This window comes from Ictalurus punctatus, chromosome 21 (genome assembly GCF_001660625.3).
Source record: "Ictalurus punctatus breed USDA103 chromosome 21, Coco_2.0, whole genome shotgun sequence".
In the NCBI taxonomy this organism is placed as follows: Eukaryota; Metazoa; Chordata; class Actinopteri; order Siluriformes; family Ictaluridae; genus Ictalurus; species Ictalurus punctatus.
The window spans coordinates 12,631,073-12,646,090 of record NC_030436.2 but is presented as its reverse complement, the minus strand read 5'-3'; the positions used below and the strand labels follow the sequence as shown (position 1 = coordinate 12,646,090).

The window sequence follows — 15,018 nt, the reverse complement described above, 5'->3', positions numbered from 1 at the left end:
AGGCAAAGCAAGATAATCAGTAGTCAGTTATATTATTATGTTAGCCTATAAATTATGTCTGACATGATACCATACATTTTTATATCTGCAAATGTGGTATATCTAGTTTCAGTTTAGTCTTCACTATGTAATACTGTAACCACATCTTCATTCTCTTGAAAGGGTAGTTTAATGAAATGGTAGTTAGGCTTCTTGTTCCAAGCAAAAAAAAAAATCACAGCTTTGATTTCACTGCTTTCAAGTTCAACTTAAAATGTACTGGTTTATTTTGTTTTGCTATGAAAGGGGTATTTGATTCGACAGGTTTTTGTGCATTTGTGCAAAGGATTTTTTAAAATATGAACATTATATTTTGGAAAAAACAAACAAAAAAAAACTGATTGTCCACAGAAGTTAAATCACTATCAAAAATGCAAAAAAATCTGAACAAACCAAGTGTTAACTGGTAAGAGGTTGAATGTTCTGCAGTAACACACATTGACTCATCTGAACACCTGAACATGTTACTTTTTTTCTGTAAATATATGACACTTCGTACATTTATATACCATTACATGTTCTAACCCCATTACAGTTACTGCTCTCATAAAAAGCCAATTACTTTTGTTTCTAAATATTACTAAATACAACATCAAACTACATATTTGATCAAAAATCAATATTTTAGTCAGAGTTATTGCACTTCCTTTCTACTGCGCGATGTCTGACTGACGCACATGCGTGGACTCGCACTAATTCAGTGAAGTTTAATGGAGACTCACTCACTCTCAGGATGAGCCTTTATGTAAAATGTAAATACTGGTGTGAACTAACATTTACAGATAAGGATACAAGTGTCATTTCTGCGCTGAAGAAAACATGTCTGGAACACATTAAACAGTACTCGCATCTGTCGCAGCATCTCACATGACAAGCCACGTTAATACACTTACGAGTTTGTTTGGAGAGCTTAATATAAAACACTCATGTTTTGGACGACCTGGATCATGAAATTTTCCCACAGCAGCTTACGCTGTGACCTCTGCTGTTTCTCAGATGAGTTTTATTCATAGAAATGTGTTTTTCTCCAATGTGATATGTAGTCACTGACAAGAATTATCCACAGTGACATCACAGACCTAACTAATCCATAATGAAATTCGTTGCCGATTATTTTAATCATTGATTATTATTGATTGTATCAGTTAGTTATTGCAGCCCTACTGATTATATAAAAATATTACATAACCATAGATTGTGATCATTTGACATGGTAGTATATTATTTTGAATGTTAACATTCTTTTTTCTTTTACAAGTTGTATGAATGACGTGAGCATAGAGAACTCACACGTCGAGCATATGACAGAAGGCAGCCACCTCCTCATCACGCTCCTCAGAAACCTGGAAGAGCTCATAGCCAAAACCATTGAGTCTGGAACGAAGCGACACCTGCATGACAGGAAAATAAAAATCAGTCCCAATTCTTGCACCACTATTCACAATAAAATACATATGTTACAGAAATAATTAGTCTAAGGAGTTACACATCCAGTGTTTATAATTATGAAGATTTTATTAACAATTAACTCTTACCTAACTAGCAAAACAGTGAACCCAGTAAATCTCATTTATAACCTGTTATATGAATATCGAATCAGGTACCAAATCTGACACTGCTGCTAGAAACATTATTTCTCTGTAGTACATACCGGATCAACTGACACCCTGCGGTTGTTTCTGACACCCTTTTGCACAGGCAAGTAAGTGCGAGGTGGCACCTGAGGGGGTAGCGTCTTGCTGCGAGCCACAGGCTTCCCAGATTGGTTGGAATTAACTTTTTGTTGCCTAGGTGACTGCCTACCACTACTGAGCCTCATAAGGGAGTCGTTCAAGTTGTCATAGTTCATAGTTTCTCCAGAGGGAAGCTTGGGTTGATCCACCTCAGGGCTGAACAGGTTCACATCTCTGGGAGCTGAACCCCTGCAGAGGTGGAACGACTCTGGTGGAGGTATTGGATTCCTTGGTGGAATCGCTGGAGGAGGTTCATCTGGGGGTGGCAACCCCTTTGAAGGCCCTTCAGTCATCCACTCATAATCATTCTTTCCAGGATTCTCCAGGATATAGAGGGGCTCCTTGCTATAGCTATGCGGATCTACATTCGATCTAGATGGGCTGGAAACTCCAGGCTGGATGAGGTTGAGAATTGGATCAGACCCTGATAGCCCTTGGCGCAAGTTTGTCCCAGGTGGGCTGGGGATACGTCTAGATTGTGTATTTCTGGATGGCATGGTCTTGCCTCTCTCACACTCCCCACTACCACTGGGATCTTTGTCCTGTTTAAGTCGAGAGAGTGCATCATACTCCATCTGCAAAGCCTCAGCCAGTACCAGCTCTCTGGGACTTAGACCCAGAGACTCCAGGCAGCTCCAGCGCTGCTCGTTGTCATTCTGTGTCTGTGCTGCAGACATGATCCTGTAGGGAGCGATGCCCCTATGCTGGGTGGTTAAAAAAATAAGGGGATTTGGAGGGAGAAAAGGCCTCTATGAAATCCACAGCAGAACCATTGAGCCCTGTTGAGAGATAGGAGAGCAAAAAGGATATTAACAGTTGACTATTCACATCCCTTTGTCTAGAACACGTAATTTAGCCTGGCATTACATACCTCGTCCATAACAGGAAGTGCTCACCACGTATAACACATATACCTCATTACATGGGAGTCTAATAGCCACATGACCAACAAACTACACACACAACTAATTAAATACACACAAACGCCTTGAAATTTATGCTCCATTTGAATCAAAGACAACAGCGGCATTTTATCCAAAGAGAACCCCAGATGGATTTTGTTTTAGCAGGACAGTCATCTGGCTCCAATTATCTTTGCTTGCTCAGCAAAAGCCTCTTGTAGGCTGAACATGGCCATCAGCACTCTGCAGGCAGCAAAGCAGGGAGTCATCATCCAGGCCCCAGAAAAACTACAGAACAGTCAGACTCTAGGAGGTCACTGGGTTCTTTATGAATGTGTAAGAATGTAGCTTGGATGAATGAAATGGATGAAATGTTGATTGTTCATTTATAGCCCAGAATCAATTAATCAACATGAGTAACTGTCCTACACAATCTATGTAGAATAATCAACTGTTTTATATGTCAAGAATGGCTAAATTACTAGAATCACGTAAGACCTCTATACCTCTACCCTTACAGTACATTTATAGGAACTACGAATATACATGAACAAGCAATTTGAAAACGCCACACCATTCGAAATATAGCATAATACTGGAGACTTTATTAATCAACAACATTAGCTAAATTAGACAGCAGGCCCACAAGCTTAACATGGAGGTTCTGGGGTTCCAGGTCACCCTGTGATTTCAAACATGGTCCAAAGCTTTAGCTGTAGTGCAACCTCACAAGCCCCAAATCAGTTTGTACTGAAATACTGAGAAAATATTTAAGATGTTAGAGGTCTTTGCTTTGTGAAATTAACACATCCGACCCAAACGCCAACTTATATCAGTGGAATCAGCAATCCAAAATCCAAGCAGAACATTGTCCAGAGCAACACACTTCCTCCGCCAGCTTGCCTTCTTCCCATAGTGCATCCTGGTGCCATGTCTTCCCCAGGTAAGCGACACACACGCACCTGGCCATCCACATGATGTAAAAGAAAAGGTGTTTCATCAGACCAGGCCACTTTCTTCTATAAATCCTCCCGATATGTGAGAAGACAGATTTTTGACGCCATAAAGTGCAATCTTCCTAATTCTGGCCAAAAAAAAACACCCACTCAGAGGTAAAGTGAGCATTCGACAGACAGTAATATGCCCAGTCATCATCTGCTTTTTAACATGACGTTAAGTAATGTCACACACAACAAAACCCCGTTGCGCAACAAAGTCTTAAGGCGGGTACAGGGTCAGACAGTCTTGAGGTTGTGAGCCCTCACAACCTCAGACACAAGGCTGTCTGTCACATGCAACAGCGAGCACGCACACAACACGAAAGCTTCCACTGAATACAAAGAGTGACTAGATGAGAACATCGTATGCAACATAATACGAGATGGTAAGTTTGAAGTCCTAGCTTTTAAATCCATGTGCACTGTATTTAATTGTCCACGATTAATATAACACCATGTGTAGTGTGTACCTTTTCATGTGTTGATGTGATGCTAAGCAAGCATGTAATGGTAAAAAGTATCCGCCTTTTGTCATATGGGCTCGACATAGCATTGCAGATATACGCTACATGATGTTATTATGTTGAAGGACCGCACTTCAGTCCATCGACGTTCCTCTGCATGTAGTGCTTACCCATAATCATCTTGTCTGCACCGTGACGCAAATACACAAATATGCTTCAATGCCGAACTATAAACCAGCCTCTTCTGACTGAAGGTCAGTAGTACAAATCATTGTTCTTTTTCCCCCTGGACAGTCACCAGAACTCAAAAGTTTCTCTGAGAGATATGTTACTGACAAACAATCTGAAATGTGATCTGGAAGAACATCACATATTACAAGAGAGTACACGAAGTCATCTTTTTAGTCTTCTAAAAATCACAGACACCTGCTGTAAAGCACAAGATTCAGACTAGGGCTGAAGAACAAATTTCAATATTCAAATACATGACCTGCAAGGCCTTAAATGGGACAAACTGCGGGGCAGTTTACACGACAACGTTTTCAACTAAAAACGGAAACCTTTTTATGCGGTTGGCTGTTTGTTTACATGACAACGGCATTTTTGGGATCTGAAAACGCAAACTTCTGAAAAGTGCAAGTTTTTGAAAACGTAATCTTTTGAAAACGGTTTTCAAAGTGCAAGTTTTTGAAAACGATGCCGTTATCGTCTCTGTGTAAACGATGACGTTATGCGTGCGTGTATTACGTGTTCAGGCTATAGGTACGCGTGCGAGTACTTCAAAACAATGCGCGAGACATTCAAAACTACAGGACTGTGTTTGTGCTTCTCAAGAGTGTGAGTTTATTGACACTTCTCCAGCAAAGTGTAGATTTACTGCATCACTACTACGACCAGCGGAGACACATTTATTACAAATTATTAACCCAAATCTACGCCAACAAGGGGTATTCCAAATCTTATAATTATCTTTGTAACTGTCCGTTTTGGAGTATATCTACCATTTTATTGCTAATAAAATATAGAAAGCAGACTGACTGCCAGTGTATTTAAAAATGAACACGCTGTTTAACAGAATTCTGACCTGGATCACAAGAAAAGCTAAAAGATGGGGCTGAAGACAGAAAAATCCATTTCTACAATGAAAACTTTATGCACATTTCATGTACATTACATTGGAGACGTCTCAGCATTTATCAACCAAGAAAAATAAGCCACATCTATATGCTCAAGCGCGAGTTTCCACAACTCCTTATGACGACCATGAATAATTTTATAATTATATAATAACTATCGAGATTCTAAATAACTGAAGACAGAACTTTTTTTGCACTCCACGTACATCATAAACCATTGAAATTGTTTGAGAAATGTAAACGTTATTGTGCTTTTTATCCAGAAAAACCACAGCTCCTCTGTTTACTTGTATTTGTTCATAGGGCAGTCTTGCCCGGATCAATATGGCAGACATGTTGACATGGATGCTTATGTGAGCAGGCACACAGCGTTTCTTTACGAAGTGACGTCGCCAACTACTGGCCTGGCATGCATAATACAGCGTTTCTGGTCGTTTTCACGGATACGTGTGAATGGGGATCGCTTTGACAACGTTGTCATTTGTATGCAAAACTTTTCAAAAACTTTTCCGTTTTTAGTACATAATTCCCATGTAAACGTAACCTGAATTTTACAAATCGTAATTAACGAACACTGTTTTATTTAGCAAGGCCAACCAACCCTTATAATAACCAACATGCAGATCTGCAGGTTTTCCGGCATCTTTCTATTTATTTGCATTACTGGACCCTATTACCCTGAATTCCTCCAGTTCTCTATTTCACCTGCACTAAATCTGGAAGGGCCTGTTCAATAGCTAATTGGTTAGAACAGGTGGTGGACCAGATGCAGGAAAATGACAAAATACGGTGCCGGGGGAGTACTGAACAGGAAAACTTTTTTTTTTCCAGTAAATATATTTCCAATGGGGCTATTCACATGAAATTTTCACCAGACTTTGGTATTAACTCAAGAAATCTGGAAATATAAAGAATTCACAACATTAAAGTCCATAAATATAGTTATGCGTAATAAAGTGGAATGACACAGAAAAAAAGTATTGGGCATGCTAAGAAAAAACAGTTCTCCAAGGCAAGGTAAGGCGAGGAACCAGCTGAAATACCCCGTATCTGTGCAAATTAATATCAGCTGGGTTAGTAAATTGATGGTCTATAAAAGGCTTTTCGTTACCAAGGTGTCACACACGAAATATCTCATGATGGGTAAAAGCAAAGAGCTCTCCCAAGACCTTTACAACCTCATAGTCGCAAAGCATATTGATGGAATCAGATACAGATGTATTTCAAAACGTCTGAATCCTCCAGTATGCACCATTGGGGTAATTATCTGCAAGTGCAAGCAACATCACCCTGTCATCAACCAGCAACACACAGAAGCTCCTCGTAAGGTTTCTGACCAGGGAGTCAGAAGAATAGTCAGAAGAGTAGCCCAAGAGCCAAGGACCTCTCAAAGAGCTCCAGAAACACTTGGAGGCAGCAGGTGACATCACCACAGAGAAAACAATAGGCAATGCACTCCACTGCTCACGCTCACCCAGCAAGACTCCATTACTACAGAAAAGGCATGTCGAAACTCGTTTAAAGTTTGCTACAACTCATTTGGACAAGCTTATGAAATACTGGGAGAGTGTAGTCTGGTCAGACGATAGCAAAATGTAACTTTTTGGCTGTCATACTACACACCATGTTTGGAGAAGAAATGGCATTGCACATCACCCTAAAAACACTACACCAACAGTGAAGTTTGGAGGTGGAAGCATCATGATGTGGGGCTGTTTTTCATCGCATGGTACTGGCAGACTTCATATAATTGAAGGAACGATGAATGGAGCCCTTTACTGGGAGATTCTTGAGAAGAATCTGCTGCCATCCACCAGGATGTTGAAGATGAGACCTTCCAGCAGGACAACGATTCAAAGCATATAGCAAAGGAAACTCTCAGAGAAAAAAATCAAGGTGTTAGAATGGCCCAGTCAATCACCTGACTTGAATCCAATTGAACAAGATTTAAAGACAATATGTTTAGAAGAATGGGCCAAAAACACACCTGAATACTGCGGCCCATTAATTTTTTCATACAGGAAGCGTCTTGAAGCTGTCGTTACAAACAAAGGCTTCTCCACTAAATATTAAATACATTTCAGTTAGCGTGTTCAATACTTTTTTCCTGTGTCATTCCACTTTACTACACATAACTTTATTTATGGACTATAATGTTGTGAATTCTTTACATTTGCAGATTTCTTGAGTTAATACTGATGTATGGGGAAAATTCCATGTGAATGGCATCATTGGAAATATTTTTTTTAGAATTTACTGGGGAAAAAAAAGTGTTGACACACCTAATACTTATTTCCCCCACTGAATACAAAGCAACAATGCTTGTATTAAAATTCTGGTAATGTCAGCAACTTCTTGACTTTTCTGAGCAGCATTCTCCACATCGCTTCCCACTCTCTAAAGAGTACAAGCGAATTCCTGCACATGCATAAAATTAAACCTGTTCAAAACGACCAGATTTTAACTGGCCGTGACTTGGTAAATCGGATTAGCAAAGTACTTGGAATATAAAGGACTTGTTTTGATGCCATATTTAACCGCTCAACCTCCAGCTTCTATAGCAGCGCTACATGATTAGAATGAGATGGAGTAATTTATTGCCATATGTACATATATATGGGAATTCCTTCTCGGCTTGACCTCGGCTTTGACCTGCACTGACAACAAGACTGGCACTGGGGTTTTCCCCTCTGCTCATAACAATGCGCAGGAAATTCTCACACACTTCTGCGCACAGTCCTCCAAACAACAGGGACAGATTGCAGGAGATGAGTGGAGAAAAAGAAAATGAAACAGACATGTGACACACGTTCCTCAAGCGCTCCATACTTTGACCTCTTTTATGTGCACCCCCAAAATTTATGAGCACATGTGCTTCTGGGGTTAATGCCACTTTAAGAGGGGTCTGAATAAAGTCTTAAAGAACTGCTAAGCCTACGAACAGTGGGCTACACTGACTCCTCTGAGATTAGCTCTCTTTTGGCTTTTTGTCAACCACTCTATTTAGCACCTGTTTTTCCCATTTGAGAGCAGCTGAACATATGCGTGCATACAAAGATGCACAGATACAAGGCCTCCACAGTATATGAAAGTCAGACCTGATTCAACCATGAACAGGGCTAATCTCAGTCACAGGTAGGAGAGTCGACTACCAGAGAGATATGACGGGCGGATCAGATTACAGAGATTATCAGGCTCAAAGGACTGAAAGGAGATTCACAACCCAGAAAATGTTTGTAAACAGGCAGTCCAGACATCAACAGATGGATCCATAGCGCTATGTACACGCGACATCTACTTCCAAACAGCATCTCTGTGCCTGGTCTCCTTTTCCCAGGAGTGTGATTCTCCCATCATCTCCCCATTCTGAGCACCAAGGCTTTTTGGCTGCAGGGATGCAGGAGCGAGAGGAGGGGTGGGAACAAGGGCGGAGTCTGCATTGTTCCAGCCCTGGGACCCTGGAATCAATCCCCCACCGAGATATAATCCCATTCAATTAGGGGCGGCTCCCAGATTGGCCAAACAAAAGACACAGAGAGGGGGACAACACGTGAGCCGGGGCCGGCACAGACACGTTCACACGCCTCCGAGAAACGAGAGACAAAGAGGCCGCTGTCATCTATGGCCATGTACCCCACACACAGCAACCCCCCCCCCCCCCCCCAAATAACACCCACTCACCAACAAATAAACCAGCGCCCTCTTACACACAGCTTCCCTCACAACCCGAGCAGGAAAAGACACCCACTGCTGCAAGCCAATAGGCAGGCATCTAGCGGTATGCCATTTTGAACTTCCCTTAGCTCTCAGTAAAAGGAAATTGTAGGAGATGCTCAGTACTAGACAAAATAATCCCAAAACCCACAGGAACTAAAGTGGTACATCCAAATATTGAGCTACAGGTAGAAATAGTAAAAGATAAAGTTTTTGATAAAATATTAATATACACAGTACTGTCGTCACAGCAAGTTGAGCCTCCACCTCAAACGAAAGTTTACAAGTTGTACGAGACATGCGCTTTAAGTCAACTTGTGGCCTTTGTTTATGTTGTGTGCTGTGATTGTGACTGACATGTCCATGACATGAAATAGGATACTGATACTTAACATCAAATTGGCACAACCATAACAAACACTGGCTCCATTAGCAAACCCTGACCTTACCTGGCAACTACTATCGGCTGAAAGATTTCACTGTGATAAAACATCAGAACTGTAGTTTTTAAAATCACATTCCCTGAACTAGTAACATGCAAAGAAAAAGTGTGTCAGGTGAACACAGTACAAGATGCCATTCATATTTTAAAAACAGAAGAAATTTAAACAAAAAAAAAAAAGTATCAAGACACCATCTAACAGCTGTGAAAACTACCGAATGCCCAGGCCGCAATCAGCTGGGGTTAGAGAATGATACTGAGAATGAACGCCGAGATTGGCACCAGATCAACTGTGATTGTCATAAGAGATTATATAAGCTAATATGTCCCGTGTCGTGTGTAGCGGGTTGGGGTGTGTGTTTTGTCGTGTGTAGCGGGTTGGGGTGTGTGTTTTGTCGTGTGTAGCGGGTTGGGGTGTGTGTTGTGTCATGTCTTGTGTAGCGGGTTGGGGTGTGTGTTGTGTCATGTCGTGTGTAGCGGGTTGGGGTGTGTGTTGTGTCATGTCGTGTGTAGCGGGTTGGTGGGTGTTGTGTCGTGTGTAGCGGGTTGGTTTGTGTTGTGTCGTGTCGTGTGTAGCGGGTCGGGGTGTGTCGTGTTGTGTCGTGTCGTGTGTAGCGGGTCGGGGTGTGTCGTGTCGTGTGTAGCGGGTCGGGGTGTGTCGTGTCGTGTGTAGCGGGTCGGGGTGTGTCGTGTCGTGTGTAGCGGGTTGGGGTGTGTTGTGTCGTGTGTAGCGGGTTGGGGTGTGTTGTGTCGTGTGTAGCGGGTTGGGGTGTGTGTTTTGTCGTGCATCAGCGGTTCTGTAACCTGTTCGACGGGTTTCGGTACAGCAGATAAGACTGAACATGTCGCATCTCCTGAAAAAAACACACACACACACACACACACACACACACACACACACACACACACACACACACAAACCCTGACATAGAAAAGGCGGAGACAGACCGAGAGTGTGTGTGAATCTGTTATTGACCGAACAGAAGACTGATGGTGTGAGATATTGGCTTTCCCTTCCCCCTCACTCACTTTCCACACAGAGCAGATGTAAGGGATATGAATTGAACAGGTTGCTGCTGTATTTATTGATACAGCCCATCATCACCATGCAGTGCACTCTGGGAGAAATGGTAAATAACTCGCATAACCTGCTATTTCAACTCCTTCTCATTTCAAACTTTGTTTACACTGCTGTTGGACTTAGAAACCATCCAGTGGCACACAAACAGAATTCTGCAAACACTGTTGACGAAGGAGTCCCAACATTTTACAATATTCACTCGAAGTGGGTTTAATATCCAACTCGACAGTTGACTCGCGAGCTATTTACAATTTAGCATTAGTGTGAAATCGCTAGAGGGGAAAACAGTGTTCAATGCTTTCCCCCCGAACACCATCTCAAATCTTACACCAAATCTGTCCGGTGCTTCATTTTATTCCACAAAATCACAGTCATGAGTGGCGTGTACGTGGAGAGGCTCGGTGTCCCTGCACGAGCTCTGTGCGAAATGCCGCGTTCAGCGCGAACGTAAATAACATCGTCACTGCGCACCATACCGCTAACACTGCGCTTCTCAACCTGCGAATCACACAGATATGGGTTGTGTGTGTGTGTGTGTATATATATATATATATAATAAAAACCAGCACATATACCTTATCTACGGCCTTTCTGGAGCCTAGGTCATGCTCTTCAAACCCCGCTTCCAAATGAATTGATCCGCGATTGATCCTTTGGATGATCAGTACCGGTGCAGGCGCCAGTTTCCGGTCGGTAATGGCCCTGATTCGCGCATGGGTTCTAATACATAGCCTTCTCCACGCTTCTATGTTTCATATAATGTAAGCGACGACGCTAAATTGCGCACTGCACCGAGATTCTGTGGCTGACTCGCTGAGGATTTTCGGTTTGGGTTTTTCCGCGTCGAGATTCTCATTCCAGCGCGCTTTCGTTAGTGAAGCTGGAGACGCAGAGGGAAGGCGAAATAGCAACGAGGATTATCCCCGCCTGTTGGACATGTGTGTAATAACAGCCACAGTCCCACAGACCTAACACTTACTTGCTGTTACTTGTTAATAATTAGGTGTTTGTTTTGTCATATTTTAGTGGTAATTATGTAGGTACAGTAGAGGAGCACTATTATATTATGAATTATTATATATATTTGATATTGATATATAACAAAGGGGTTCGCAGAGCTTTTTTTAGAGGATTTTTTAAAAATTGTCGAACGATGATTTCATTAGGAAGTTACGCCTGATTTCAAGAAATAGAAACACTCAATTCGGATGATGATGATGGGTTATGCTGCTGGGTTGTGGGGAACCTGGAGCCTATCCTAGGAGGCATGGGGCACAGGGTGGAGTATACCCTGGACAGGGTGAAAATCCATCGCAGGGCATTCACACACTACGGACACTTTGGACATGCCAATCAGTTTACTATGCATGTCTTTTGGCTGGAGATGGAAACATGCTGGAGGTGTGGCAAGCGTGCTAATCACTAAGCCAGCCTGCGCCCCCCTGTAACTTTCCCAATGCTAATTAGTGATGGAGATACAGCGCCCTCTAGTGGTAGATAAGCGTCTACACCAAGAATGACAAACAGGCCCACTAAATGAAGTTAAAATCCGTGTTCTAAATTAAAAGCATCTTGTGGATAGTAACTGAATTGGAAAAAAAGAGCTAGTCTCTGTTATTCCACTAGTGGACAATATAGAGCAATAAACTCACGGCCATAATAAAATCCGCTCCTGGCTTATGCTCCTGGGTATGCTAATAATAGCCTATCTTCATTAGCAAGCTAAAGACATAATACCAGTTAAACCATTTTCAGTTCCAGGTTGTAGCAATAAAAAATGTGGAAACGTTCAGGCCGATCGAATACTTATACAAGAAACTTGCATGGTAAAAATAATAATTTAGAAAAAAAATAAATAAAAATGTGATTTGCATTCTGTACCTTACAGGTAAATGATCACATTTAAGAGAAGTAGCTCATGTGTTACTGGCAAAGTTGGGTGTAACATGTTACAAAGTAACGCATTACTGTAATCAAATAACTTTTTCTGATAAAGCATGTGTTGTAACACATTTTTTTAATTTATGTAATTTGATTACAGTTACTGATGTCAATAAAATTACGTTACTTGCGTTACAAATTTATCTATTTATTTATTTTATAAAAGCATTTTTAAAATAAATCACATTTTGCCGCAAAGATTTCTTTCTTTAGCACCAAATAATTGTTCACTTGGAGCGGTTTGTCACGAGGTAACTGAACGTCAGTAAAAGAAGGCCGCTATGGGATGAAATTAGTCTCAAAATGATTAACAAACGCATGCACATTTATCCATGAACTTGAAACATTTTGAAAATGCATCTTACTATCCAAAAACAAATGCCTTACAATTTGTGTCTGTGAAATTCAGAATTAGATGAATGTGCAGCGATTTGTACAAACAGAGACATATTTGTGAATACAAATGTTCTACGTTGTACTAATGTATCATAATTTGTGCATGCAACAAGTAAGATGTGCATTTGTGGATCATGTGATATGCGTGCATTTATTGACGTCTTCTTTGAGTCGATCCTGTTCGGTTAATTTGAATTTTGAGACTTTCTCTCTGCGATTTCAGCATTGAACAACCCACACACAAACCACTACCAATGAACAAGCCCCCGTGTTATTCATTAATGTGGGCATATCTACCTATCGATTTGAAAAAGTTCACAAATATGCACTACTACCCTCAAACAAATGTTTTCCCACATGTGTCTGCGAGATTCAGAATTAAAAATTAATGGGCAGCGATTTGAACAAATAGAGACATGCAGTACAGTGGGAGAAATAAGTACTGAACTCATCAACATTTTTTTTTCCAATAAATATATTTCCTATGAGGTTATTCATATGAAATTTTCACCAGACATCAGTATTAACTCAAGAAATCTGCAAATATAAAGAATTCACAACATTAAAGTCCATAAATAAAGTTATGTGTAATAAAGTGGAATGACAGTATAAAAAAAGTATTGAACACGCTAAGAAAAAGCAGTTCTCCAAGGTAAGGTGAGGAACCAGCTGAAATCCATAAGTAGTCAGAAAATAATTATACCTCCTCTCTGTATAAATTAATATCAGCTGGGTTAGTAAATTGATGGTCTATAGAAAGGCTTTTCGTTACTAAGGTGCAACACAAGAAACATCTCATGATGGGTAAAAGCAAAGAGCTCTCCCAAGACCTTCGCAACCTTATGGTTACAAAACATATTGATGGAATCGGATACAGACATATTTCAAAACTTCTGAATCCTCCAGTAAGCACCATTGGGGCCATAATCCACAAGTGGAAGCAACATCACTCCGTCATCAACCGTCCACGCACAGGAGCTCCTCGCAAGATTTCTGACCAGGGAGTCAGAAGAATAGTCAGAAGAGTAGCCCAAGAGCCAAGGACCACTCAGAAAGAGCTCCAGAAACACTTGGAGGCAGCAGGTGCCATTGTCACAGAGAAACCAATAGGCAATGCACTACACTGCTCACGCTCACCCAGCAAGACTCCATTACTACAGAAAAGGCATGTCGAAGCGCGTTTAAAGTTTGCTACAATTCATTTGGACAAGCCTATGAAATACTGGGAGAGTGTAGTCTGGTCAGACGAGAGCAAAATGTCATACTACACACCATGTTTGAAGAAGAAATGGCATTGCACATCACCCTATAAACACTACACCAACAGTGAAGTTTGGAGGTGGAAGCATCATGGTGTGGGGCTGTTTTTCATCGCATGGTACTGGCAGACTTCATATAATTGAAGGAAGGATGAATGGAGCCCTTTACCGGGAGATTCTTGAGAAGAATCTGTTGCCATCCACCAAGATGAAGAAGATGAGACGTGGGTGGACCTTCCAGCAGGACAACAATCCAAAGCATACAGCAAAGGAAACTCTCAATTGGTTTCAGAGAAAAAAAAATCAAGGCGTTAGAATGGCCCAGTCAATCACCTGACTTGAATCCAATTGAACAAGATTTAAAGACAATATGTTTAGAAGAATGGGCCAAAAACACACCTGAATACTGCGGCCCATTAATTTTTTCATACAGGAAGCGCGTTGAAGCTGTCATTACAAACAAAGGATTCTCCACTAAATATTAAATAAATTTCAATTAGGGTGTTCAATACTTTTTTCCTGTGTCATTCCACTTTATTACACAACTTCATTTATGGACTTTAATGTTGTGATTTCTTTATATGTGTGGATTTCTTGAGTTAATAACAAAGTCTGGTGAAAATTTCATGTGAACAACCTCATTAGAAATATACTTACTGAAAATAATGTTGATGCATTCAATACTTATTTCCCCCACTGTCGATAGATAGAAAGATAGATAGATAGATTGAAGACAGATATTAAGTGTATATATGTATATGTGTATATATGTATATGTGTATATATATATATATATATATATATATATATATATATATATATATATATATATAATATGAATGAGAGAGAGAGATAGATTCATTGATTATAATCAATGAATCTATCTATCTATATATCAATTGATGTTTGGCAA

At 40.8% G+C, this 15,018-nt stretch overlaps 1 protein-coding gene across 1 annotated transcript in view; it reads right to left on the bottom strand.

Annotated features, from left to right (window-relative positions):
• Window positions 1-11,432, bottom strand: part of pik3c2b (phosphatidylinositol-4-phosphate 3-kinase, catalytic subunit type 2 beta) — a 59,959-nt gene extending 48,527 nt beyond the window's left edge. The window contains exons 1-3 of the mRNA XM_017450338.3: window positions 11,085-11,432; window positions 1,691-2,551; window positions 1,330-1,430 (exon numbers count right to left, since the gene is read on the bottom strand). Of these exons, the coding sequence (XP_017305827.2) occupies window positions 1,330-1,430; window positions 1,691-2,449 (860 nt within the window). The 5' untranslated portion in view covers window positions 2,450-2,551; window positions 11,085-11,432. The remainder of the gene's footprint in view (window positions 1-1,329; window positions 1,431-1,690; window positions 2,552-11,084) is intronic.
• Window positions 11,433-15,018: the final 3,586 nt, after the last annotated feature.